This window comes from Condylostylus longicornis, unplaced genomic scaffold, assembly GCF_029603195.1.
Source record: "Condylostylus longicornis isolate FDR11 unplaced genomic scaffold, ASM2960319v2 ptg000016l, whole genome shotgun sequence".
NCBI classification, from domain to species: Eukaryota; Metazoa; Arthropoda; class Insecta; order Diptera; family Dolichopodidae; genus Condylostylus; species Condylostylus longicornis.
Genome location: NW_026577985.1, coordinates 3,037,306 through 3,064,899, shown reverse-complemented (window position 1 = coordinate 3,064,899; position 27,594 = coordinate 3,037,306). Strand labels below are relative to the sequence as shown.

Genomic DNA, 27,594 nt, shown 5'->3' with positions numbered 1-27,594 from the left:
TATGACCTGTAAGTGGACACACGGTGTTGAAGTCTTTTTCAGGTATATGGCAGCTACCTGATCCTGTCAATTAATTCCAACAAAATTTTTGAAATATATCTAGTCTGGTTAGAAAAAACTGAAAAAATAAAACAAGTGAAAAATTTGTTTTTCTGTAAATTTCGAATGCTTGATATTGCGCAGGTACATAAAATAAAGAATCGAGAAACATGTCTATTTTAAGCTCTTTACTAGGCATTTCAAAATTTTGTTTGTTTGAAGCTCTTATCTTGTTCAGAATGGAAGTTATAATCAAAAAAAACTTGGACAAATTAAAATTTCATGAAAATGCGTTAAAATCCCTGTAACTCCGAATCTCCTGAGATTTTCCACCTAGTCTAGAGCAAAAGTTTTACTCATTTTCAATCCTACAATGATTACACCCTTTACGAAGTGCAGGGTATAAAACACAAGCAAACAGTCAATTATGTTTTTTTTTATTTCTCTCTAAAAATTTTTCATTGTTTTTTTTTAGAATAATCGACCTAATTTTTTTGTCTCCAATTTTTTTTTTTTTTTATTTATGCGATTTTTAATATATCACTGTAGGTACATTTGCAAATAGTAATAGCGCGAAATACGAAAGGTAAACAATTCAAGTTTTTTTATTGATTCGGGAAAGCCGTTCCTGTTTGTCTAAAATTTACAATGTAAATTTTTATTAGAAATTTTTGTCTTATATCTGCACCATTTTCGTCCGTTTTTTTTCATTTTTTGATCATTGTGTTTTTCTTATTATTTTGCATACTTCAGTAGATAAAATGTTGCATGTTTTAACTTAACAGAGAAATGATTCAGGAAAACTGCATTTTCCCGATTATGTGAAGGCAACTGTTATAATTTTTAAAATTCTTTTAATGTAAAAACGAGTTTTATTACCATTCATAGAGCAGGCCTTCAACCGTTTATAAATATTCTTTTATAAGATAAATTAGATTAGTATTAATTAAATTGCAAGTTGAAAGAAATTTTATTTATCATGAAAAATTATTTGAGTTTTAGTTTCATGGAAATAGTGGGGTTGCATTCAAAATGTAGATAAAAGAGAATGACATTTTTTAAACAAAATAAAACGCGTTAAAGAAAGAAAAATTTGAAATTTCTCAGTTTTAGACACTTTCAAATTAGAATCCAACGGAAACTGACACAAGTTAAAGCTAAACTAAAAAACAAGCTTTTAAATAAGTTTGTTTTTTTTCCACAATATACGAAAGTTATAGTATGTAACGATCCACAATATTTTTAAATGTCAATAGCTTTCAATGAACTTGGAACTGACCCTTATTTTATTAAAGTTTTTCAAATGCCCTAGTTGTTCATGATCCATTCTGTGCAATTAAACAAAATTTACTTCGAAGGAAGCGTTCTATTATGCAATGTTTCATACGCAGATGAAGAACAGTAGGTTATAATATAAAAGAGAGCAAGCTTTAACTCAGAAATGTTCATTCTTTTGAAAATATTTGGAACAGTCTTTCATTATACGGATTGTGTTATTATAAGTTTTTAAATTCTCCTGAGATAAAAAATTAAAACAACTTTTTGACAACAAAATTTAAATATTCACCACACAACAATAATAATTCAAAATTGTTTTACTCATATTCTTAATGTGTACATAAATATTAAAAACTATGGAAGAGGTTAGAAGCTTTTCCTTGAAAATATAAAAAAAAAATAAACAAATAAATTTAAAACGAATTTCAATTGAAATTGAAAAACACCAATTTTAAAAAGTTTTTTTTTCTAAAGTTTTAAAGTTAAACGCACAAACAAATTCTATTTTTTCCGTCAGTAAGCTTTTGAAACAGGTGCCTCTTATGAAAAATTCAAGAAATTTCTTTTATTTGAAAGCATTTATAGTAGATTTTTCAATTGAAATAAACGAAAAATTTCTTTCAAACTTTTAGATTAACATTTAGAACATTCAGCTATAGGATTTTTACTAATGTATAATTGTATGAACTATAGATTTTTAAAAACTGTATTTGTTAGATTAACTGATTGTTAGATTTGAAATGTTACATGGAATTTCGGCTCTGCTTCAATTACATTAAATATATATTCCTCGTTCCATAATTTTATAGAAAACTAAATCTTATTACAATAAACAAAATTTTGATTATGAATTTTCACTTACCAGAAGTCTTCTATATAATATTTTTATTTCTTCCAATGGTGGTATAGATTCAATTGTCCATGTCATATTATAATGATCTAGAGCACCACTGGTTGCTGGAGAAATAAATTCAGCTGGACCAGGTCGCCCCGAAACTTCTATATATTTTTTTGTTCGGCCTAATGCATTATCAGCAACACAACTATAATTTCCAAAATCTGAATGTTGAAAATGTCGTATTGTTAAACTATATCTATCATCTCTTGAATGCATAGACCTTCGATCTGTTGGATCCAAGAGAAATGAATTCTGGTACCAAAGCATCTAAAGATTTATATGCCGCAAATAAATAAAATTAAATATTAAAACAAAAAAAAAATAATAATTTTTTTAAATTAGAATAATCATAAAAAAAACAAAAATTTCAAAAATTCTGAATGTACTTTGTTGAATTGTAATTTATTTTTTAAACTCTTACCTCAGAATTCACATCACCATGTACGGTACATACCAACTCAATATCATAACCTTCAGCTGCATGAACCCATGATTTCTCAACAGTAATTTCCGGCGGTGCTGTTTATAATAGAAACCATAATTTCTCAGAATATTGAATTTCAAATCAAATTTAAAAAAATAAAAAAGAAAGCGAGTATAAATGTAAAGTAAAAATTTTTTTCTAGAGGGTTAGAATATTTCCTTTTAGATTCCAAGAAAAAAAATATTTATTCAAATTAATTTCTGTAAATTGATTTTCCGAGTTACTTTGTATTTGTATTTTGAACATCTAAATATGAATTGAACGGAGAATAAACTACTAAAAGGAAAGGATTAATTAAAAGCAATTATTAATGAAAAATTTTGTTTTAAAGTTTTCACAATTATTATTTAATCGCTTCGAAAGTTGTATTTCCATATATATATATATATATATATATATATATATATACATATATATACAGATGAAAGAATATGTGTATGCATGTAAATATTTGAAATTTGCTTAAAACTTGCTATTATAAAAATTTTTATGTTTAGCCCTTTTTCAAATTAAACACTCGACATACTTACATAATATATACAGAATGTATTATACATATATATGTATGTTGAGACTTAATAATACATATATTAAGATGATACTTATAATATATTATTAATATGAAGTAAAAATAAATTTTTCCTTTTAAATTTCTTTAAAATAAAAAAATTTAAATATTAAAAGGAGTATTCGGCTGTAGAATGCTTCACATTTAATGAAGCCTGCCACCTATACGAAAACGTTTAAATTGTTGAACAAACCAATTTGATTGTAGAATTGTTAAATAATCAGTAATAATGATTATAAAATTTAAATTCTAAATACTTTTTATTATTGTATTAATTTAGTTATTTTGAAAATAGCCATTAATTTATAACTCTAAAACCTGAAACGCATAGCAAAGTATTCTTTAATTCTGCAGGTTAGTGTAGTTTTTTGTTTTGGTTTTCAAAAAAAACTAAAATAATCTTTACAAATACGATAAAACCTGATGGCTGCTATGTTATTTGTTTATGGTCAGATTTGAAATGTGATATCATATTCTTTTTTTTAAAAAACCAAATACGACAATAATTATTTTGCTTGCACTAATTTTTGTTTTGATTAAAAATTAGTTAATTTTGACATTTTAGTTTGACAGCAAATTGACAGAAAGTTGTAAACAGATTTAAATTTGGTTATTAGTTCTGATGTATTTGCGAACATTGTCTTATAGTTATTTTTCTGTCGCCGTTTTCATAAAGTATCAACGTGTAGTAAATTCTGTAAAAGATAAAGCCGACAAAAATTAAAAATCCTTTATTTTTAAGAAAATTCTGCTGAAAACATTGAAAACTCATGCACATATTGAAGTCGGATACTCAATAAATATTTTTTTTTTTTTATTGCTTCTTCTCTCCTGGGAAGAGCAATAGGGCTGATGCACGATATTGTAGATAACAATAAACACCAGTTTCTTACGTCATTGAGTTTACTATGTAGGTAACGAGCCTACCGTAGTTTAAATATTTAAGGTTATTGATGTTTACTATTTTACTTTGCTGGTATTGTTTTTTTTTTTTAATATTGGATATTATTGAAATTTGGCAATTAGTTAATATGTATAATATGTATGACGTAATGTATATAAAGCTATATAATATTGAATATAACTTTTATAGTGATTTGACGAGGCTTTGAACACGAGAACCTTCTGTTAAAGGAACAGTGCAATGACCACTGCACCATTGGTGAGGTCAATTATATATAATACTCAATATATATTACTTTTTTTCTAATAGTTTGAATATTATATCAAAAAATGAGTAAAAGTATTTTTAAAAATTCTTACGAGTATTAAAATTTTCGAACAATCGAATAATCGAACTTTGTCTTTTATAAAAAATATTTATCGCATTTCAGTGTGCACTACTAATATTTGATAAATTAAAAGTTTTCAATTCATGTGGACAGAACGTTTTTTTGTTTTAGTAATTACATACCTACACATACGTTTTAAAATAAATTAATATTTTTATTTGAAACTCGATTAGTCCAATCCTTGCCTCTTTTATAAAAAAAAAAAATTTTTCACAAGGTGATGCAGGAATATTTTGTCAGCCAAATTTCAATGGATTCAAAATCATTAACACCTTTCTAAATGAATAATGTTATTGAATAAAATTATTTTATGAATCAAATGTTAATTATTTAATATTGCGGTTTATTATTTAAAACTAATGAAAAACACAAGATTTAAAAGACATAAAATATTAAAATGAATTCCTTAACTAATTCTGTACAATACAATTGATTTCATACAAAATATAATTAAAGAATTTAGAATAAGTAGTCCAAACAAAATCTTTTACATCCCCATAATTTAGGTAAATTTAGTTTTATTTTCCTATAAAAATAAATTAATGCGTTAATAAACTTCTTGAGAAAATTGTATGTATCAAAACATATAAATGTATTTTAAAAATAGATTCTATTTGTTTTATGATTAAAACTTAGAATTTGATATAGACGTTACTAAAGCACAAGAAAAAAATGTAGCGAACTATTCTAAAAATAGATTTAAAAATAACTGAGCTATAATTTACTTACAAAGAATTGTCAATTGAATATCCATAGATACACGTTCTTTAACACCATTATCAGCTGAACATTGATATATTCCTGCGTGATGTCGGTCCACATTTTCTAATATTAAAGTTGAACTATCCGATAAATGTGTTGGACCCGAAAACATATCTTTTTTATACCAATATATTGTTGGTACTGGATTACCAGATGCTTTACATTCTAATGTTACAGTGCTTCCTTTTCTTGCTGTTACTTGGCCATTATGAGGTAAAGCTCGCAATGTCGGTGGAACTAATTAATATATAATGTGATTTTAATACATAATTTGAAAAAAATTAATAAAACAAAAACTAATGTACAATAATTTTGATTACTCAATATATTTGACGTTATGATAAATACAGTATGTCGCGATATAAAGTGAAAACTGATATTTATGATTTATTAGTACTATTTATGAACAAATGTTGATAACCTAATTTTTAGCACTTTCCCAAAAAAATTTTGTAAAAAAGTGCTTAATTGGTTTTACTTTCTCCGTCCATCCACGGAAATGCTTACAAAGCTTCTGCACCTTAAAAGGTAAAAAGCTGAAATTTCATATGTACATAGACCTTTATTAGAAACTTATAGTCCCACAAAACTCTAAAAATTACATTTTTTAACTATTCATCGCAGATATTGCCAACCCCTCTCTTAAAATTTGCAAAACTTGAATTTTTGACACCTCGTATTTCTGAAATCACAAGCTTTTCTAAATTCCTATAAATGCAGAAGGCCAACAGTAAATACCATGTCATTAGAAAATATATTTAGTTTTCTTAACTCACTCAATTAACTCTTAAATTCGAACATTATCTTAACGCCTTTTGCTCATCCGGAATGCATGCAATCTTTGAAATATATTCGTAAATGAATGAAAGTAAGTTTAAAAAAGTAATATTTTGTTCATAATACACCTAATTTTTCGCAATATAGTGAAATTAGTATGTGTGGTGTGTCGCTGTTATGTTAAATTATATGAACTGCTATGATTTTATGGAATAGTTAGAAATAAATTGCATATTTATTGCATGTTATTTTTTTGCAGCATTGCGTTGATGAAGATTATTAAGATGTTAAGGTCAATGCGTTATCGTAATAAATATGCAGGCAATTGCAGAAAGTAGGACTTTGCATAAGAGGAGATTGTAAAGCTTATTTAAAAAGGGATAAAAGTTGTGAGTTAAATATTTTGTTATTGTCCATTTTTTATTTATTAACAGGCTTGAATTCATTAGAATTTTTTCAATAGTGCCGTTGTTGTTTTGATATAAATATGTATTTGACATTTAAGAAAAATTCAAAAGGATTTTCAAATATTATTTACTCGCTTTTACATAACTGTGAACATTATATATATGTAGGAAATAAAATCCGATCATAAAATGATCGGATATTTTATGATACAAAAAGATCATAAAATTCAAAGTAATAGAGATCATACGATTTATAAAATTACAGTAAATTACTTAGGTTGCGGCAAAATGTGAATATCATGTTACCGGCTATGTGTATTTTATAGCTACAATAATGATGTTCAGTCAACATAATCCTACATATATATATAAAGCTATAAAATTCTATATGTGAGCTCCATCAGTGCAATTTTTATTTTCCGAATATTAAGTTTAACAAAATAAAATTGAAGTTCTTTCTTATATCAAATTTATTTTTCATATTTATTTTAATTAATATTTTATTGTATATCAAATTTTTTGTGACTATAATGGCCAACACTCTATTTACGTTTTACTTACCTAATATTTCTACAGTGTGTACCTGATCACGATTCTCTTGATCACCCAATTGGCATATATAATCACCAGCATCTTGAGTTTTAACACTATTTATTTGTAAATTATAATCATTTACTATTTGAAATCTGGGATCTCTTGTTATCATTAAATTTCCAGCTGTCAGCACTGATGTGCCTTTCCTCCATAATAATACATAGGAACCTAAATTTTGAACTTTACATGGGAGTTCTATTGTTTCACCTATTATTACTTTATATAGATGACCTCTAGATAAGAATTTTGGTGCTATCTCTTGTGTATTACTAGATTCATGTTGTGTCATATATGAGCTATGTAGTTGTGATTTACCTATAAAAAATAATAAACTTTATTTTCGACATTATTTAAGATTTACTATTATTATTATTATTATTATTATTATTATTATTATTATTATTATTATATTTTTTATCCTCTTCCTCTCATATAAAAAATAATTATTAACAAAATTTATAATCAATATTTAAAACTTAAACTAACAATTTAAACTTTTTCTTAGAAAAAGCAAAAAAAAACAAAATATTTTAATAGATAATAGTCACAGACATTTTTATATCTTATGTATGAATAAAATTAGAGCTTTAAAGAAAAGGAAAAATTAAGCTTTAAAGAAAAGGGAAAACTAGAAATTAAGTAAAGTACTCCCTATTCGAAACAAGCTTTAATTATTTTAAATTTTAATTTGTTTTTACTTTAAAATTTTTCTACTTTTATTGAATATTGAAATTTTTTACCCACAATTTGAACAAACACGATAAATATAGATTTAGTTAAGGTACTGCAGTTAAATTCTGATTGAGACATCATGTACCCGTACACGATTTTAAGAGGTAAAGTATACAGATTTTTTAAAATTATGAAATGTATTAAATAAAGGTAAATTATAAAAGGTAAATAAAAAACTTATATAATAAATTATATTTACTTCAGAAAATGAATATTTCATTATTTACACCGGATAAGAATCGATTCCGTAGAAGTTTTCATAAATGATCCAAGAAATTTGTCATATAAGCACAATTAAGTCGATGAATTTTTGCCAGTCCTTCTTTTACCACGAACGATATAGTTTGTGTACTTCTTTGAAACAAACATATTGCCCACCCTCATTGAAATATACTTGACACTACAATACAGTGCAGAAACAGAAATACTTCACATCAATAAATCTAAATTGCTTTAAAAAATTAGATTTTCAGTAGATTTCAAGAAATACAGTCATTTCACCTCAATACTATTCAATGCCTATTGATAACATTTAATTAAAAATTAACAAAACATTTTAGCGTAAGTGAAAAAAATTTAAAACGATTATTTTTCCCATATTTTATGCACAACATGTATAGTTATGATAAACACACACTAACATATTTAATTCTACACATTTGTAAAAACTTACCATTGTTAATATGGGCGAATAGAATCAAAACTGCAAACAGCACGTAACAAAAATATTCTTGCATTGTGTATAACTGCTTAATTTTTTTTTCAACTTTTGTTTCCTGCAAAAAAAGACAAAAAAGAAAATAGTAGATTTCATAATATTTTTTAATAAATTGAAAAACTGAATTATTTTATTCCTAATTGAAATTGTAAAAGATAATTAAAAATAAATATTGAAAATATAATTTTTGTTTTTTCGCTCATTCAGTTTAATATTGTATAGTAAAATCTTACTTTATAGGTTAAATTTGGAAATGTCGATGCAATAATCTATAAGAATTGAAAATATATTCACATATTTGAAGTGTAAACTGCAAACAATTTTATAGTCCAACCTATCCTTAAGGTTTGAAAGATTATCGAACCAAAAACACAAAAGTAATCACTAACTTGTATAGTGATTACTTTTGTAATGTTTGCTTAAAAGTTATAAAAACAATAACAACTTTTTTTTGGTTTGTCTTGTTAATAAAGTTGTGTCAAAATAATGGTTTGTATTGTAGCATTCAGGAAGTGGAAATTCTGCTTTTAAAAACAATCTATGTATACTTACTACACTATTAAAGTTAGTTTAATTCATATACAAAATTATTTCTGGGATTGCATATATTTAGGACGAACGATTTATGCAGTTTTTGAAATAAAACAAAAATAAATTTAAAGAGGTGTTAACATATTGCTCGTTTTAAGGGTTAATTGTGTGAGTTAAGAAAAATAATTGTATTTTTTAATGACATGGAATTTACCGTTACCTTTCCGCGTTTATAGAAATTTGAAAAATTTTGAGGTTTCGCAAATATAAGGTGCCAAATATTCAAATTTTACAAATTTCGAGAGGCGATAACTTGAGTTTTCTAACAAAATGAACTCATTATTAGTGTCTAAAATCTGTTAAAATTTCAAACTTTTACGACTTGGGGCTTAGGAGAAAAACGACAACAAATATTTGGAAAAAACGGATTTTATATAACGGTAAATTTTAAAGCCCATTTTGTTTTTTAAAGTTCATATGTAGTACATCGCGATAGAACAAGCAACCCACTCCTTTTCTACGCTTTTAGAAGTTGAATTTCAAATTTGGTGCGTAAAATATTTACAAAAATTTATAGAGTACTTAAGTTTAATAAAAAGTACTTATGTTTCTACTTTTTCTATAGTAAGTTAAAAGTATTTATGTTTCAAGTACTTCTAACTTACTATAGAAAAACAGGGAGTTGTAATATTGGAGCACTATGAAAAAATTATTTTTACCAAGAGATTTGCCATTTTTTTCCAGAAATTATTACTCACATTTATACATATATAATTAAATTATGTATATATCAAACATAAAAGATCTTGCTTTTATGAAAACCTTTTTTATTCTTATGATGAGTGCAAAAAATGACTTAAATAATTTACACCTGTAATCTATACTAACTTTCTTAAAATTGTTTTTCTCTTTATTATTTAACATTCTGTTATCTTGAGTATTTTTAAGTTTTGTTTCGTTTTGTAATGATTTTTTTAAAACCTTTTTGTTTTGTAAACAAGCGAAGTATAGTACCCACCTATAACTTTCAAATTGATTATAAAAAATTTGACTCTACTCTCTAATTATTAAAAATCTCAAACACTTAAAAATTTAATAAAAAATAATTTTATTTAAAACTTTATCACATACTACAATTGTTGTCATACATTTTGGCATTAAAATTTTTATAGTTTTTAAAATGTTCAAGTTTTTAAAATTCAAACCAAAAATAAATATCAAATGAGATTATTTTAAATGGTTTTCACCTAAGAGCAAACGTAATGGGTTTATGTGTTGTTACGTATGTACGTAAATTAAATTAAATATTTTCGTAAATGAAACATGAAGCCAGTTTGTGGATTCTTCGTTTAACATTAAATAACTTACGTCTAAAAAAACTTTTATGTCGCTGAAATTGAAGCGAAATTGGATTGGAATTGAAATGTGGAATTTTCCATTGTATAATGTCACAAACCAATTGCTTCAGCAAAATTATATTGTGTTTTGAAAAATGTTTTTACATTATAGTTGTCCATAAACACAAATGTGCCTAATCGTCCTTTAATTGATTATTTCCCATAAATGATCTGTGGTGGTTGGGCATGAATATGAAATATAATTCTAATTATAAGAAGTAAATAAAAATAATTTTGATTACAAACCTGGCCAAGATTTGAATAAAGTTCACATACCTAATTATAGTTTTTTTATAACGTTAAGGTTTTCTTAATCAAATTTTAGATATAAACTCCAATTTGAGAAACATTGTTTCATATTTGTAGCTAAAAATTAAATTGAAATCTAGTTTTTGTCCAAATTTTACAGTTTTTATTAATTTTGTAGTTTTAACTGTGTACATATAACTACACACCCACACATATTTTGTAAATTTTTTTTCTTTCAATATTTTTCTTACACACCCATACAATAAGTTAGGTGATGTGATGGCAACAAATTTTGCATATCGAGTTTTCGGTGGAAACGCGCTTCTCTACAGTAGGGAAGTGTTAATAAACTATTTTTAGCAACCTGCCGGTTTGTCGATCTGTGTGTACACGCGTTCATCTCAAGTTCGGCTGAACCGATTTTCATGAAATTTTATTTGTGAGTTTATTTTGGCTATGGCACAGATTGATCAACTTTTAGGATATATCAGGTCTCGGGAACTGAACCCTGAAGGAGTGTTTGAAACTGATTTTCATAATCTTAAGCAATACTTACACTATAGTAGACAATATTGACATTGCTAAAATACATTGCGGTCGGTTATGTGCTGATCACATCAGATTTTTCATCTAATTCAGTTAAGTTTTTTCATTATTTTAATTTGTTTTTCTATTTTTATACCCTGGACCTTTGTGAAGGGTATATTAACTTCGGCATGTAACCGGGGGTATATTAACTTCGGTTTGTAACCGTCCCATCGCACAATAACTTGTATTTTGTATGCGTGTGTCCAATTACATTTTACATGTGCTCTAAAAATTTCAATGGAATGGCTGCACTGGTTAGGGTAGCTGCCATACAACTCAAAAACCTAATTTTATATATTCGGAAAAATAATAAAACTAGTTAGCAGTAATGTGCCCACTTATGGGTCTAAAATATCCTTGAAATTTTTATGGAATGGCTTAATAGGTTCTGATAGCTTTCACAAAACTCCTGAAGCTAATTTTAAACATTGGAAAAAGGAATAAAGCTAGTTGTATGAAATTTGACAGACGGGTGTTCTATTATAGCCCGGATATATTTGCAAAGTTTTTATGGAATGGTTTAAGAGGTTTGGGTAGCTGCCACAGAGCTCCAAAAGCCAATTTTAAATATTCGGCAAAATAAGAAAGTTATAGATTTATGAGACTTAGCAATCATGGGCTCATTTATAGGTCAGACAAATCCGCGAAGTTTTTTTGGAATGGTCTGATAGATAACTGCTATACAACTGTAAAAGTTAATTCTAAATATTTCAAAAACATGTCGTCATACTCAGATTCTGAAGGTACAGGGTATAATTCAGTCGGTTTAGATCGACTGAAACGTTTTTGCTTGTTTTCTCTTCTAGTCGAAATGCTAACATTGCTTTTTTGTGTGCCAAAGTACAACGTGGAAGCGAGTAAAGTGTATTTTACATTTCATTACATATTAGGATACAAAACGTGCAATGTTCGCATAATTTTATTACTGTTTTTTATTTTTAGTTTTTTTTTCAGTTTTCATTTGGTAAATGTGTGCTGGTTTTGGTTTTCTGCAGTATTCAAATTTCAAAGACGGTGGAGTATATCCTTTTTTTGTTTTGTGCAATAAGTGCTTATATAAGACTATTGTTACGATAAGATTATGATGAAAAAGAAATAATTATAATATAAATTATGTGAAAGAATGTTACAGGAAACATTGGAAAAAGAAAACTGTATATGACTGAAATTTATGCTTCAAGCATGTGTTTTTTTTTATAAGATTACAATTCACTTTAAATATTGCCGTCAATGTAAGTTAAGATTAATTTTATCTTAATTTTAATTTTAAAGTGTGCGTTCATATTTAAAGAAAATCAAGGATAAAAACAAGTTTCTTTCATTTTGAAGAATGTGATTACGTCTGCGAATATAATACTATATTGTTTGAATTTATTTTCTTCTTAATTCGATAATGGTATATTTTTAAGAAAAAAAATTATTTTAGAAAGCTCTTAAGATTTACCTAATAGTAATACAGAAAAATCATGGCTATTTAACAAAACCAAAAATACTTTTGCAAAAAAGTTCGCGGATGGAAAATTTTTCCACGGAAAGAAAAAATATACTTTCTTTTTTGATTAAAAATCTATAACAACTAAATGAACTGAAAATGTTCATATAATGTTATTTTCATATTAACACGTACGAGTATTAACATAATATTAAAATATTAATGTTAAAAGAAGAGTTCCACGGTAATATTAATGTTCAATTAAGAGTTATATGGTAATAAACTGTTTTGTACTTCGACTGAAAAATAATTTTGGGCGACTTCTTTTAGTCTTTATGAATGAAATGAAAATAAGTAAGTTTCTTCTCTATTTCTGTTTTGGAAATGTCGTCAAATATCTGCAACGCCATTGTCTACAACAATTAATTTTTCGATTTAAAATTTATAAATTCATATATTACCTTTACAAAAAACAATTAAAGACGAAAATTTCACATGGAACTATAAGTTGACTCATATGCACCATTCACCAACGATGTTGACCTTGCATTGTAATTAAATATTGTTTAATACGGTTATTAAATAAGCAAAAGAAGAACAAAAGATAAAGAGGGTACAATTCTGATTTATATCTCTTAACACCATAATTTACATACAAAAATTTTGAAAGAGGTTGTAATGTTGTAATGGCTAAATCGATTTTTATTTAATATTTTAAATCAATGTCTTAAATTTTCTTCTTACATTGGACTGCTGCCACATATTTTGTTCTGCTTTGAATGTCAGATTTATAAATTTTAATGGGTTTACTTACATTAATTATATAATAAAAAATTCCCAAAACGCATACAATCAAATTTTGAGGTAAATGATATTTGATCAATTATGTAAAAGTACATGGAAATCTTTTTCACTTAGTATAGGTACATAATGTATAATTACTAAAATTATATACATAAGTGCAAAATTTCCAAAAATTATTGAGAAACTTTAAGAAATAAATTTTTTTTTCTCGAAAATATATTTCTTTTGCTATTTGTTATGAAAATTCTATAGAAATGTTCACAAAGTAAATTTTTTGCTTTAACAACCTGTTAATAGAAACTTTAATAAATTAAATTTAATCTTGTAAAATATCACCATTTTTTAGTAATTTCATACATTTCGTTATTATTTAAATATCGCCAAAATATTATTCAAAGAACTTTTTGAGAATTAAACAGATCGTGAACATTAACAGACGTTAATTACAAGTTTCACGATACAGAATTGTAAAAATTTGCAAACAGTTTTGATTTCAATTTATAGAGGTTGTATGTCAGTTATTACGAGAAAACTGTTAGCATTGCTATGAACAAATCTTAAGTTATTTTATTTATAATTAGCAATAATTTCTACATGTATTGCTAATTATAACTATGTAGGAAGTATTAGGAAGTAAAACTGATTTAAAAATGATAAAATGCAAAGTGATGAAGTAAATTTCAAAACTTTTTCATCTTTATCAATCAGAAATATCAAAGAACTGCAAAATTTTAAAAACGCTTGCGTAAACGATCAAACAAAATTTTTTTATTTGTTCACTTTAAATTTAAAAAAAAAATAATGTTTAAGTTCCACTTAAAATATAATTTTGTTTATAACTCTGATTCAAAAATTTAAGCTTAACAAATCACACATAATTTATTATTCTCGTACGAACGTATGTTCGAAGGGAATACTAAATTTGCTTTACTGTTTGTAACGCTAAGAAATAACGGTCTCCGATATAGACTCAAGTGCATGTGTAATAAGTGCCAGAACCCTATTTAAATTGGACATGATCGGGGTACCGGTTCGGGTAGCTGTCATACAATTTCAAAATTTATTTGGATTATTATTGTATTGGAGATATTTGCTATATCTCAGAAACTGTAAAAGCTGTGGTATTGAAATTTCACGCAAACGAATATATTAGTAGGACCAAAGTGTTTCATAAAAGTCGTTGAAATTGCTTGGATCCTTCTGGTAGCTGTCCTACAACTTCAAAAGTTATTTGGCTATATCTCAGAAACTATAAACCTAAAGTCATAGTCTGTCTCATAGTCAGTTATAGCATATTTATTCGCACATAGGATAACAAATTTGTACGGGTATCACAGAGTTGACAAGGTCAACTCTATTTTTTCTCGTTCGATTATAATTTTGTTTTGACATTTTGAAATATTCACGTAGTTATCTTACTTTTAATATTTTACATATAAATATTAGGAAAGTAGTGTTTTAGAATCCAAATTGTATTTTGAATTTTTTTTGTACACTTTTTATGGTGAAAATCTCATGAGTAAAATATCAAAAACATGAATATACCAATAGTTTTTTATATACATATATATGTATAGGGTATGAAGAAAAATTCTGACTTTGACTAATTGTGTCTTGGAAACTATGGCTCAAATCAAATTTATTGTGAGAAATAAAGAACAATCAATCGCCTGTAAAACAAGCTCGTATGTATAATTCTATGTTGTATGCAGGAAAAGTCCAGTACCTTTTTTTCAACCGGCTGTAGCTCGAAAACGAGTATATCTGCATTTAGTTAAAAAAATATACAAAGATATATATGTATATACATATATATATTTTTTATTTGAAAACATATTAGAACTGCTCTTCTAATGAAAGTAATTTGAATTGACAGGTTGCATAACAAAACTTGAGGAATTTATTTTTTTTCATTATTTGCTGTGATGTCATATGTCACGTTAGAATTATATTTCCTTTTATAATAGTACACGTATTAAATAATAATAAATTGAAAAAGGAAGAAAAAAAAATCGTACAAAAGAATTCAAACCCGAAAATTGAATTAGCAGACTACATGGATGTGTGAGAAATGCTACTTGCCTTTCACAACTTTTATTTATTTTTTCTTTATATTTTCTTTTCATTTCATATTAAATCAAATTTGGTTTTTTATTAAAATATAAAAAAATGTTAAAGAATTTTTTTCTTTTTGTCGTTCCCCGGCTTTCTTTTTCTAATGTTACTAAGAACGTGTGGTTGCATCAAATAGAATGTTATAAGAATTTCTGACAACGATTTGTAGGAATGAACATATTGAGTACTTTCTTTTTAAATTAATTTTCAAACTGAAATAACTTATTTTATTATTTTAAATTTAGGTAATGGAAAATAAATTGTTTATTTGTTTGAAAAGAATATAAAAGAAGCTTTAACAGGGTTGCTCAATAAGGTTTAAAATAATTATTATTTATTACTTGCTGGACAATATGTAGAAACCGATTGGCGCCTGTTTTAAATATGTGGAATTTCAATTTATAAAATCAGTGCCTCTAAACTTTACAATTAGTCATTTCATTTTGGTATAAAAATAAATGAATAGAAGTAAGGAATGGGCGATATTAAATTTTTTATTCTAGAAATTTTGCTGTACTTACTTACTGCCATAGAAATTTTACTTACAATTAAACACAAGATATTATGCATCACTGAACGTTTGTATTAAGAAGTAATTTAATTTTATTTTTACTTTAAAATTAATGAATAACATGGTTATTTTACGTTGAAATTAAAAAAATCCTGTTATAGATTGAAAAATGTTAAAAATCAACACATTTATTGATTTTTAAACTTAAGGCATAATGAAGGAATTTTAATTAAAGTTTTTCCAAAAATAATAACCAAGAAAAAAGTTTATAGGTACTATTAGGACTTAAAGGTTGAAAGTTTTATAGAATTCACTTTAATAAGATTTCCAATTTATGAGGAGTTTAATCATTAATTTGTGCGACTAAACATAATTTAAAAGTATTCGAAATATTGTATTTTAAACAAATAAATTTATTTGTTCATATCATATTGAAATATGACAATAGATACGAGTATATGAAATTATAATTCTAAATGTTCAATGTGAAGATCTAAAACTTACAGAAAGTAAAAAAGGTAAAAACTGTCATAAAGTAAACTACGTATATGTATACATGGAAAATTGACGACAGCAACCAATAGTCAATTTAAATAAACAACTAAAATATGTCGAAACTGTAATGAGTTGGCCCTCTATATTTGTAATTTAAATTATCTACTCTATAATAGTGTTTTGTAATATCAGAAAAATTTAAATTTAATTGGATATAACTGAAATTTTACATAACTTTGATTCACATACAATCAATCTTCTTACGTAATTTTGTATGAGTAAAGTCCTTGAAACCGTTTTAAACTTTTCTTTTCCATTTAATCATAATTTTTCCTTTATGTCATTCTTACTTTTGTTATGTCGTTATTTACAATACAAAAAATAATCAAATATTCTCGGGAATTGGTTTATTTTTTTCACTTTTATATTTCAGTTTTTGGTTGTATTTTACTTTTCATTTTTCTTTTGTGAGTATTTTTACATTTACATTTCCACCTTAATTGTATCGTTTCCTGTGTTTTCGTTTTTATAGTAATTTAAGTTTTGTTTTAATATTTGTTATACCCTGCACTTCGTGAAGGGTGTATTAACTTTGATATGGAGTTTGTAACTACTTGAAGGAGTCATCTGTGGTATGGACATATATATATATATTCTTGCTCAGCGTAAAATTCTGCGTTAATTTAGACATATCCGTCTGTCCGTCCGTCCGTTCGCACAATAACTTAAAAACGAATAATGAAATCGTCACCAAACTTTTACAAGTTGTTTTTTATGTGCCAAGGACGAATCCTATTGTAATTGGACTAATTCGGACAACGGGTTCGGGTAGCTGCCATACAACTCAAAGAGTTTATTTTAAATATTTCAAAAACTAATAAAGGTATAACTATAAAATTTTGTAACATGTGTCCAATTATATTCTACACATGCTCTAAAAATTTTAATAGTATAGCACCGGTTCGGGTGGCTGCCATACAACTCCAAAAGCAAATTTTTTATATTCGGCAAAATAAGGTCAGATTAATGAAACTTGGCAGTTGTGTGTCCAATTAGATGTTAGATATATTTCAGAAGTTTTGGTTGAATTGCTTGACAGGTTCGGGTAGCTGTCATACAACTCCAAAAGCTAATTGTAAATATTTAGAAAAATAATAAAGTCAGATTCATGAAACTTGGCAGTTGTGTGTCCAATTATAGGTCAGACATATCCGTGAAGTTTCTATAGAATGGTTTCACAGGTTTGAGTAATTGCTACACAACAACGAAAGGTGCAGGGTATAATTCAATCGGTTTATACCTACTGAAACGTTTTTGCTTGTTTTTTATTTAATATTATCACCTAAATTCAAAGCTCTTGTGTTTTTTTGTCTATGATTTATCATCTTCTGACACAAAATATGACGAGACTATGTCACAAAAAGATTTGTTTTACTTGCGGTGACATTTTTATTGTGAAACATGTATATACACATGTATACATATGTATATGGGTTTTTCGTAACTGACTTGCTGGGAATGTATAATATTAGAAAATGTGTGTGCGTCTAGTTCTGATCTTGGATAAGAAAACTTTACCTTTTATAAAGTTTTAAAATTCCAATATTGACACTTGAAATTCCTTTATCTAAGTAGAAAAAATGTACAGAACAATCGAAAGTGTTATTTACACGTAAAAAAAAATACCCTAAATAATCAATCTTTAAAGTTATTAGCTACGCACAGACCTAGATTAGCAAGGCTATTGATTATTGTAACAGCAGTGGTATGATCACAAATAAAAGCAGCTTAAATAAATTTCGATTTTTCTAAACTTTGTTTCACAAAAAAACTTTCTGTTTAGCATGTTAAAAAAAAAAAATTTAGAAAAAATGTGCTTAAGATAGATGAATGAGACAAATAGATTTTAGTAAAGGCATTATTTTTATGTGTTTCCAAATTAATTTTCCCTATGTTTTCCTCTCTACGAGTTATAGTTTAAAAAAAAACTGGGTCCAGACCAAAAACAAATTGTAAATTCGGCGCTAATCGACGACGCTGTAACTGAACTTCTATTTGAAACCGGTTTTTTGTAATTGTTTTGCAAGCAATTGTTTTCCTGTACGATAGTTATCAAAAAATAAATATTTTATTTTATAACAACAAAACTCCTCTGTAATATATTACATATTAGAGTTATGTTACTTTATATTAGAAGTTATACAACCTCCGAGTGATTAACCTTTACGAGCGAGTATTATTAACCTTTTACGTCAAATCTATCTATGTATTTACGAAAATATTTCAATCACTTAGGTGCTGATACTATTGATTGTTATTTTATGTATTGAAGATTTTCCATCGCCATTACCGTCTAAGGTTGCCTTGCTGAGTTGTCGCATGAGACGGACAGAACTTTTTCGCGCTTCTTTCGGACAAATTATACAAATCAGAAATATACATGATAGTTAAATATAAATACGTTTTGTTTCAAAATTATTTATAGAAAAAGAATCGATTTGGAAAATAGACCACAAGTCATTTTAAATGCAATTTTATTTAACATTTTCCTCCAATTATTTCGCTCTTAATAACTTGAGGAAAGTTCCTGAGTAAAACAATTTTCAAAAAAAGAGGCTACTGCTACTGTTTTCATTTAGTTAAATTGAAAAGGTATATTAATTTAACATTTTTTAGAATATGACATGTTTATGTTTAAAAGGACAATTTATTTATTCTCTCAAATTTCAAGAGCCTAAAACATTAACAATAAGTAATTATCAATTTGTAGTACAAATCTTTAGTTCAATTTGCTGGTATTTGCCATGAAATTTACGTGTATATATTGTATGTATTGTAAGTTCAAAGAAAATTGAATACCATAAATGAAACCACTTAAAATTCAAAGGGAAGAGAAGACTACCTAATACCTAAATTAAATTTAAAATAAAATTATACACATATATATAAACAGATTTATGTACGTATATATATATAAGTGTATATTTTTTTAAGTATAAAAATTAAACTTAGAAATGAAAAATCTGAAAAACATGGTTTCATAAAAACTTGAAAAAAGAAAAATTATCGACAAAGAAATTTTTAGAGAGTTCTAATTTAATAATAATTCACGTGAATATAATTTGGTTTTTCTTTTGATCAATTAAGCGTTTTTCTATTCAATTTTGCAGCATAATCAATTTGTTTGTGCAATACATATGTAAAAAAACATGTATAATTGTAGTTAAACATCCTTCATGAGTTCAAAATGGAAATTAAATAATAAAAGAAAAACGTTATTTTAGAAAGAAATGAATAATGATAATAACAGACGCTCTACAAAGACGTTTATTTTCACATACACATATTTTTCAATTTTATTCTAGAAAAATTACGGTAGTTGACTTCCGTAAAAAATATTTTTATTGCACGAACTGCATCAAAGGCACATTTAGATAAAATTTAAATGAACCCTCATATACCAAAAATGCGTGCTTTTAAATAATGTAATACATCCCAATTTCAAAAAACAAAAACTTATAAAAACCTCATCTCTAGATATTGAAATATTATGTTTGCCAAAAATTTAAAATAATTGGGATTGTATTGAGGAAATCAAAATACTAAGTAATGGCATTTGCAAATTTTTTGTGGAGGCGGTGAAATTTCATTAAAGCTCATTTTGAACTGAAAGACAAACGTCCAGTTTCACATTTGATTTTAAGCTGTGTGCATGTATTTTTTTAAATTGTCAAACATTTATTTTTTAAGGTTTCTTTTTAAACTTTTACAGTGTTTCTCTCTTTAGAATTGTAAAGTTAAAATTTTTTTAAATAAATTGTGCGAAGAAGTCTAAACCGGTAAATCATTTACTTCCAGAAGATCTTATTTTCATATCATATTTTCAAAGTAAAGTATTAAACCTTTGAAAAGTATGATCAAATCAAATTAACGTTGATTTCTTCGTTTGATATTGAATTAAGAAATTTTTGTTAATTCTCGCGCAATATCAAAAATAACTAAAATTCTGTTTAAAGCCAATTCATTATTGCAGCAAAATTTGTTTGTTTTTATTTAGAAGATTTTTAAGATTAATTCAACTTTAATATATGTAAATTAATAATTAGATATTGTGAAAACCGAAACAAAAATAATCTATTTAATTTAAGAAAAGAAGAATACATTGTATAAACAATGTATAGGTAGTAATTTGCATTTTCCAAAACTTAATATCCTAAAAATTGGGATCATCAATTGCCGCAAGTATACAATACACAATAATAATATAGAAAATGAAGAAAATAAGAAGAGTAATAAGAAAAGTAATTCTCGCAACACATTAAAAAAAATTTATCGCATACATTACTCGGTGCGACTGAAATAAAATAATGTTTTAGAAAAAGTAAAAGTTTTGCAAAGTGGATGGCACAAGTATCTTTACATTGATTCGATAACGCTCTTAAAGAAGTTAAAACTCACTTGAATTTCAATTCAGAGCAGATTAAAATAAAAATTATTATATTATGTAGGCAAAGAGGGTATATAAACACACACACGGTTGTACATATATAAATAAAAATATAATTCACATTATGCAGTTAATGTTTCTGAGGAATGGCACTGAATACAAGATTTTGTGGTTAATATTCTTTTCCCTGTACTGTTTTGCTTTTATTTTCTTTTTTTTATTACATGTTATTTAGAATTTATACATAATGTCATATGAATGTTTTGTAAGGGCTTAAACAAGGATATTAAAAAAGAAGTGGAAATGAAATTTTAATATGGAATAAATGAATGGATCTGGAATTGTTGTTGATTTCTTTTTACTAAGATTTTGTACTAGAACGAGTGAGAAAGTAAACATACAATAAAATAATATGAGACACAATGGTATGTATATGTGTCTAAAAAAACAGGGGAATAAAAATAACAGGAATAGTAATAAAAAATAGACTTTTGTTAAACAATACATAACAAAAAAAAATAAAAAAACCTTTCATAAGACTTTAAGATTTAATGCTGTATACGCAAGGATATCAAGGATTATAACAAAAATGGATAAAATTTATGAAATAGATAAACAAAACATAAGGTTTGTGTTATGTAATAATACTACAAATGGGCTGAAAATGTATATTAAAAGAAAACAAAAGAAACAATAAAAATTTTAAAACAAAGTGTAACGATAATGAAACGTAACTGTTACACCATACGAAATTTCTTCAAATTTTTTCTTAGAAGAAAAAATGAATCGCACGGAAAAATAAGACAGAAGTCGTCTTTATTATAGTAAACTGTAAATCAGTTTATCGTAAATTTTTTATTTACTTATATGAAATTGAATTTCTTTCTATTTTATTTTAACAACCTTTAGTAATTGAAAACAAAAATAAAATAAAAGTAAGTTGCAAGTGTTAAATTATTGCCTCTTTAACGAAAAAAAAGGTTTACCATTAGAACTCTTGCAAATGGGGAAGCATTGTTTTGAGAATTTCTGACTTATATATAACTGCAAGATTGAGAAAAAAAGACGAGATTGATAATTTTCGGATAGAAATTACGCGGACAGCAACCTTTTACATAAATTACCCAGAAAATTCAAAATTGCCGCATACTCGCACACTTTTCCTGCATATTTTCTAAAATTATGCAAGACATTACTATGAGCATGTTAAAATAGAAACATATTGCAATACTAAGAGTATAGTTGAATATAACCGAGTATAACCATTTTTGTTCAAAAGTCAAAACTTCAACGTTCCAATTGCAGATTCTGTATAGAGATGTCCCACTTATTCATTTATTTTGAGTAAACATAACTTATGTCGCTCCTTTTGGCGTTTTGTACTGGGTTTGGGAGTTCTATTAAAGTCAACTATGAAAACGTTAGAAAAAGAAAAATTAACTAAAGAATTGATCAATTTGTTTTAAATTTTATTCATAAAACAAGGGATTTATTTGTTTGCAATTCATTAAATTTCATTGTTATCATAAGATAAAAACTCTTTGTTCAATTTTTTTTATGTTGTTATAGACGGAATTGTAGTCTCCAAATTTCTTCGAAATTTGAATATTCTATTGACTTTTACATGTTTGGTTTCAAACATTTTAAGCATGTGATCAGAGCTTTTTTACTTGCTTCTTGTTTTTTCAAGATATAAAAATTAATTTTCAAACTTTTTTAGATCTCCTATAGCACTTACTTACGGTAGGCTTGTCACCTACCTAGTAAACTCAATAACGTAAGAAACTGGTGTTAATGGTTATCTACAATATGGTGCACCAGTCCTATGCCCCTCCCAAGAGCGAAGTAGGAATTAAAAGAAATTGAACTTACTATTTTTGCCTAAAAATTTTGATTAATAATTTATATAGCTGTTGTTTCGTAAATTTCAATCCAATTTTGCAAAATTAATGTCATTTTGTTTTATTTGAACAAAATGTCATTTTTACAGTGTTTAATTAAAAAAAAATTATTAAAACTTATTAGTTATCACAAAAATATCCATAAAACTGTATAAATTTAAAAAGTAGAAGTGAAAAATTATTAAAAAAAATATTTTTAATAAAAAGTTTGTGTATATATTTAAAATGGTTAATTTCAATTAAAAATTTAATAAAAATATTTTATTATGAGAATAAGTCGTCCTTTTATTTGCTAAGAATTACGAGGCGAAAGCACAGGAAGTTCAGACGGTAAAATGTCTTTCAACGAAAAAAAAAAATAATTTGTCTTAATTTGATTAATTAGCCACAATATTTAACATTATACCAAAGTTTCTTTTAATTTTCGTTTTCATCCCAAATGTATGCAATCTTTTATTTCGAAAATGATATTTTTAAGAAGCTTTGCAAGTTTTACATTCTCTCTTCATATAATAAACAAAGAATGAAGAAAATGTGCAAAAATTAGAGTTATTAATTAATTTTTCTGATTAAAAATTATACTAAAAAGTATTGTGAAATTAGCAAAGTGTCAATTATTGACGAATTATTGAATTAATTATATTTTTAAATATTTTTACAATAAGATTGTTGCTTGATTTCATTGGCTTAAGATTTATGCTACTACTTTAATTTCAAGTCTTTACATCTATTATTAAAATTTGAAATGTAACAATGTGGTTAAGAATTTTTTTTTGTATCACTTGATATTGATCTTTTTAATTCTTGAAGAGAAATGTTCTGCCTTAAAAACCAACGCTTTATTTTTTTTAGTAATTTACTATAAATATTTTTATGTACATATTGCAATATTTCAGTATTTTTTTTTTAATTTTTTATTTAAAAAGCCTAATCAATTAAAACATTATATCAGTTAAACATTAAATGGAATTGATATTTAAGTTATTTTCTACACCCGGAATTCGTATTAGAGTTACTTCTACTTGAAATTTTGTTTTCGAGTTGCTAAAGTCTTTAGTCATACTAGTAAATTATAAGGGTATGAAAACATGTAGTTTAAACTTTCAACAAAACATAAATGCTCTTTTGTGGATTGGAAAAAGAAATAAAAATTTATTTTACTTTATTTTATAAATATTTTCTAACAGGATTTATATATCATAAGATTAAACCGATTAACCTACAAAATAAGAAAAATGAAACCCTTAAGTAGCTTTTAATACAATTTTAGTGATAGCATTTAGATTGTAAACAATACGTTGATGTGCTTTGTATCATTGTAAGAAACCTTAATACGTATGTTTTGAATAAACTCACTTTAATTGTGCTGCTTTGTTATTTAAGTGCTTTTAAGGAATAATATGTGCCCCTGAGTTTAAATTTTTTGTTTTAATTTCTCTTTTGACATGGAAATAAAACTGAAACTATAAATATTTTTCTATATATATATAAAATATATTTTTATATATGTATGGTAAATACATACTTATTATATGGTATATATACAAATTTATGTAATAATGCTTAATTCCATAAGGAAAAATTGACCCGTTATATACGAGCACTATGCAAGTAAAGTACAAAAGGGTGACATAATAATGATTATTGTTAAGACAATAAATCAAATTTAAGCTAAAGCACATAGGGCTTTCACATAGAGTGGTCAAATATTTTAAGCATATTTCGTCGTATATGATCGTAAAATGTTATACAGAAGTAACAAAAACAAATGGATCTGGTAAATCAGATCAATTTATTTTTCAAAAATAATTGACGATAACTGCATTTAAACATAGTAGATTCTAGTGGAAAGAAGAGTTTGCAAAATCTTTGATTACCTAGAAAAATTATACTAATTTTCAGAGCATTTTTTAAAAATGAATTAATTAAATGAATTCTCATATTTTTATGAAAAGTGATACACAAAAAGCAAAATATTTTAGTACCTCGTATGAGGTTTTAATTGCTTTAAAACGCTGGTTTTTTAAAACGGTAAGAAAAAACCTGACGTAAAAATATTTTTTGTACTGATTTAGAAATGGAAAGTATTAAATATACTTTAAAACAAAATTTTTTTAATGTTTTGAATGAATCAACCCAGTTCTCTATTTCAAATATAGTTGGTATGCTAATGCACAACGTATAGACGAGTTGGCGAAGAAATTGAGTTTAATAAGCATTATTGTTTCCAATTCGTTGGGAATATGCTTATACTCTAAGAAGACATATGTATCTTGTTTTGTTTTACGTTTTATAAATTAAAAGGAATCCCCAGACAAGATTTTTCGGGATGTCATTTCGATTTATTTGCTATTTGACAACTTAATAATTTGCATTGTAGAATAAATTAGAGCAAATAGATTTATTTATTGAAAATTGCAAATGCGTTATGTGTAATATTATAAAAAAATAATTATTATACATGTACATATTGTCCAATGCTGATGTGATCATACGCCACGACTTATGCTTTGAGTAAATCGAGTTTGATGTTTCTTAGCTAGACGATAGAATTTTTTTACATTCGTTTTTAATATATGTACATATTGCATATTATATCTACAGAGTTTAAAGCAAGTTGAGACATAAACAAGCGAATTATAGCCGAAGTCTTTATGCTTTTTATAAAAATAAAAAAGAATAAAGAAACAAAAATTTCCAAAAATTTTTATTTTATCTGAGCTTTAATGATATACGTAGATATGTATGTACGAGTATAAGTATAAAACTCAAAAATTTTAAGAAAATATCAAAGCATTTTTTTCTATTATAACGAAATATTTCAGTTCATAATAAAAAATGAATATTTTTAATAACAAAAAATTAATAAAACTAAATATTAAATAGATGTTAAAGCAAAAGTAAATATTAAATTAAATAAGTGAAATATTAAAGTGAATTTCAAGCACAACATATTTTAGCAGAATTTCTTCATTTGTAATAATTATTAATTAAATTATATTATTAATTTATATTATTTATTTTACAAAACGTATTTCAAAGTATTTTTATATTTTTGATGTAGCTTGAAAATATGTTCGGTGTTGTTTTGGCATGTATGCAATTTTGAGTAATTAATGTTTAATATTAGGTCATAAATTTTTTTTCGGAAATAAAATGCCTTAGCAATGTTTGATGTGGATTAAGGAATAAATTTTCAGGCGTGTCCAAACGATTTCTTGTTGTTTTCTTCTTCGAGCTACCATTTTTATAATCTATATCTGATAATATGATAATATTTTTGTTTAATTATTATATAAAAGATATAACTACTTTATAATATAAAAGTTCGTGGGCGTTATTTTCATAAAATCTTGATTTTTTTTTAGTAAAATCTAATTTACCAGCTAGTACGGAGAAGTTTTTAAAGTCATTTACTTTTGATTGCATAATTACTTTAAAACTTTTCCGCTGGACATATTTTTATCAAAAGCTGAACCAGGTAACGATAAAAGAATAAATATATTCAAATTCCTCCGAAAGTTTTTAGCTATATTAAAAATATTTATGTGAACTTAGATTTTATGGAAGTCGCGTTGAAAATTCTGCGAAAATCAAGTTTTTAATTATTTTTTATTGTATAGAATTGCATTTTTTCCCAAAATCTGGGTTAAAGTAGAGTCCGTATTCTACTATCAGACGAAAATATTAGTCACTGCCAAAAACATCATAAACCATACTAAAATTTGAACATAATAATTTTGTAAATAGAAGTTTATTTAAAAAAAAAAAGATTCAAAAAGTTTACCAAAAAAATAAGATTTGCAAAAATTTTGCTTTTGAACTAAAAATTTATTATTATTTTATGTACATATTTTGTAATTTATCTTCAATAGAACATTATGAAAAAATTACTTTAAAAAAATAAAAAATTTTGTACGCAGACGCGTCTTAACGCTTTCACGCATGAAAAATATTTTAATTTTTATGGGATATGTAAATATTTCAATAAATACATTGGTAATCAAAAATGTACAAATGTATAAACATTGCTGATTATATGGATATGAATCAATATAATTTTCTAAACGCGGTCTATGTATTAGGGCCAGGGATATGGAATATTAAGTATTCGAAATTTTTCTCGGAAAAATGTTAGGCATTTTAATCAATACGCCATCGGTTTTGGATATGGACCAAAGTGCACTAAAACTTATTAAAAATTACGGATATAAATGAAAGTTGCAACTCTATAATTCAGCACCCAAAAGAGGTAGGAAAAAACGGGTTACATATTATGAAAGGGCGTTTTTCAAAACCAACGAAAGCGTTGTTAACTTCAAAAAACCCACAATGGCGTATTGATCACATCAGCATTGAACCGACGATATGTACAAAATAGATAACATATACCATTAGTTTAATGCATGTACATTACAACAAAAATATTGAAATATCTGTACATAGTTTATATGAAAATTTATAATTATTTTATAAAATTAGCATTTTAAAATACAATTGCTTGTTATATATACATACACATGTAAATATAAATGCATAGCTTTACATTCTATATGCCTATCGATACAAAAGTTT

General features: G+C 25.8%; 1 protein-coding gene across 7 annotated transcripts in view; it reads right to left on the bottom strand.

Annotated features, from left to right (window-relative positions):
• Positions 1-27,594, bottom strand: part of LOC129605897 (limbic system-associated membrane protein) — a 53,283-nt gene that overhangs the window by 16,460 nt on the left and 9,229 nt on the right. For all 7 annotated transcript variants that reach the window (XM_055515894.1, XM_055515896.1, XM_055515898.1 and 4 more), the window contains exons 3-7: positions 8,505-8,607; positions 7,067-7,414; positions 5,289-5,558; positions 2,637-2,734; positions 2,180-2,482 (exon numbers count right to left, since the gene is read on the bottom strand). In XM_055515894.1, coding sequence (XP_055371869.1) covers positions 2,180-2,482; positions 2,637-2,734; positions 5,289-5,558; positions 7,067-7,414; positions 8,505-8,568 — 1,083 coding nt within the window. In that variant the 5' untranslated portion in view covers positions 8,569-8,607. The remainder of the gene's footprint in view (positions 1-2,179; positions 2,483-2,636; positions 2,735-5,288; positions 5,559-7,066; positions 7,415-8,504; positions 8,608-27,594) is intronic.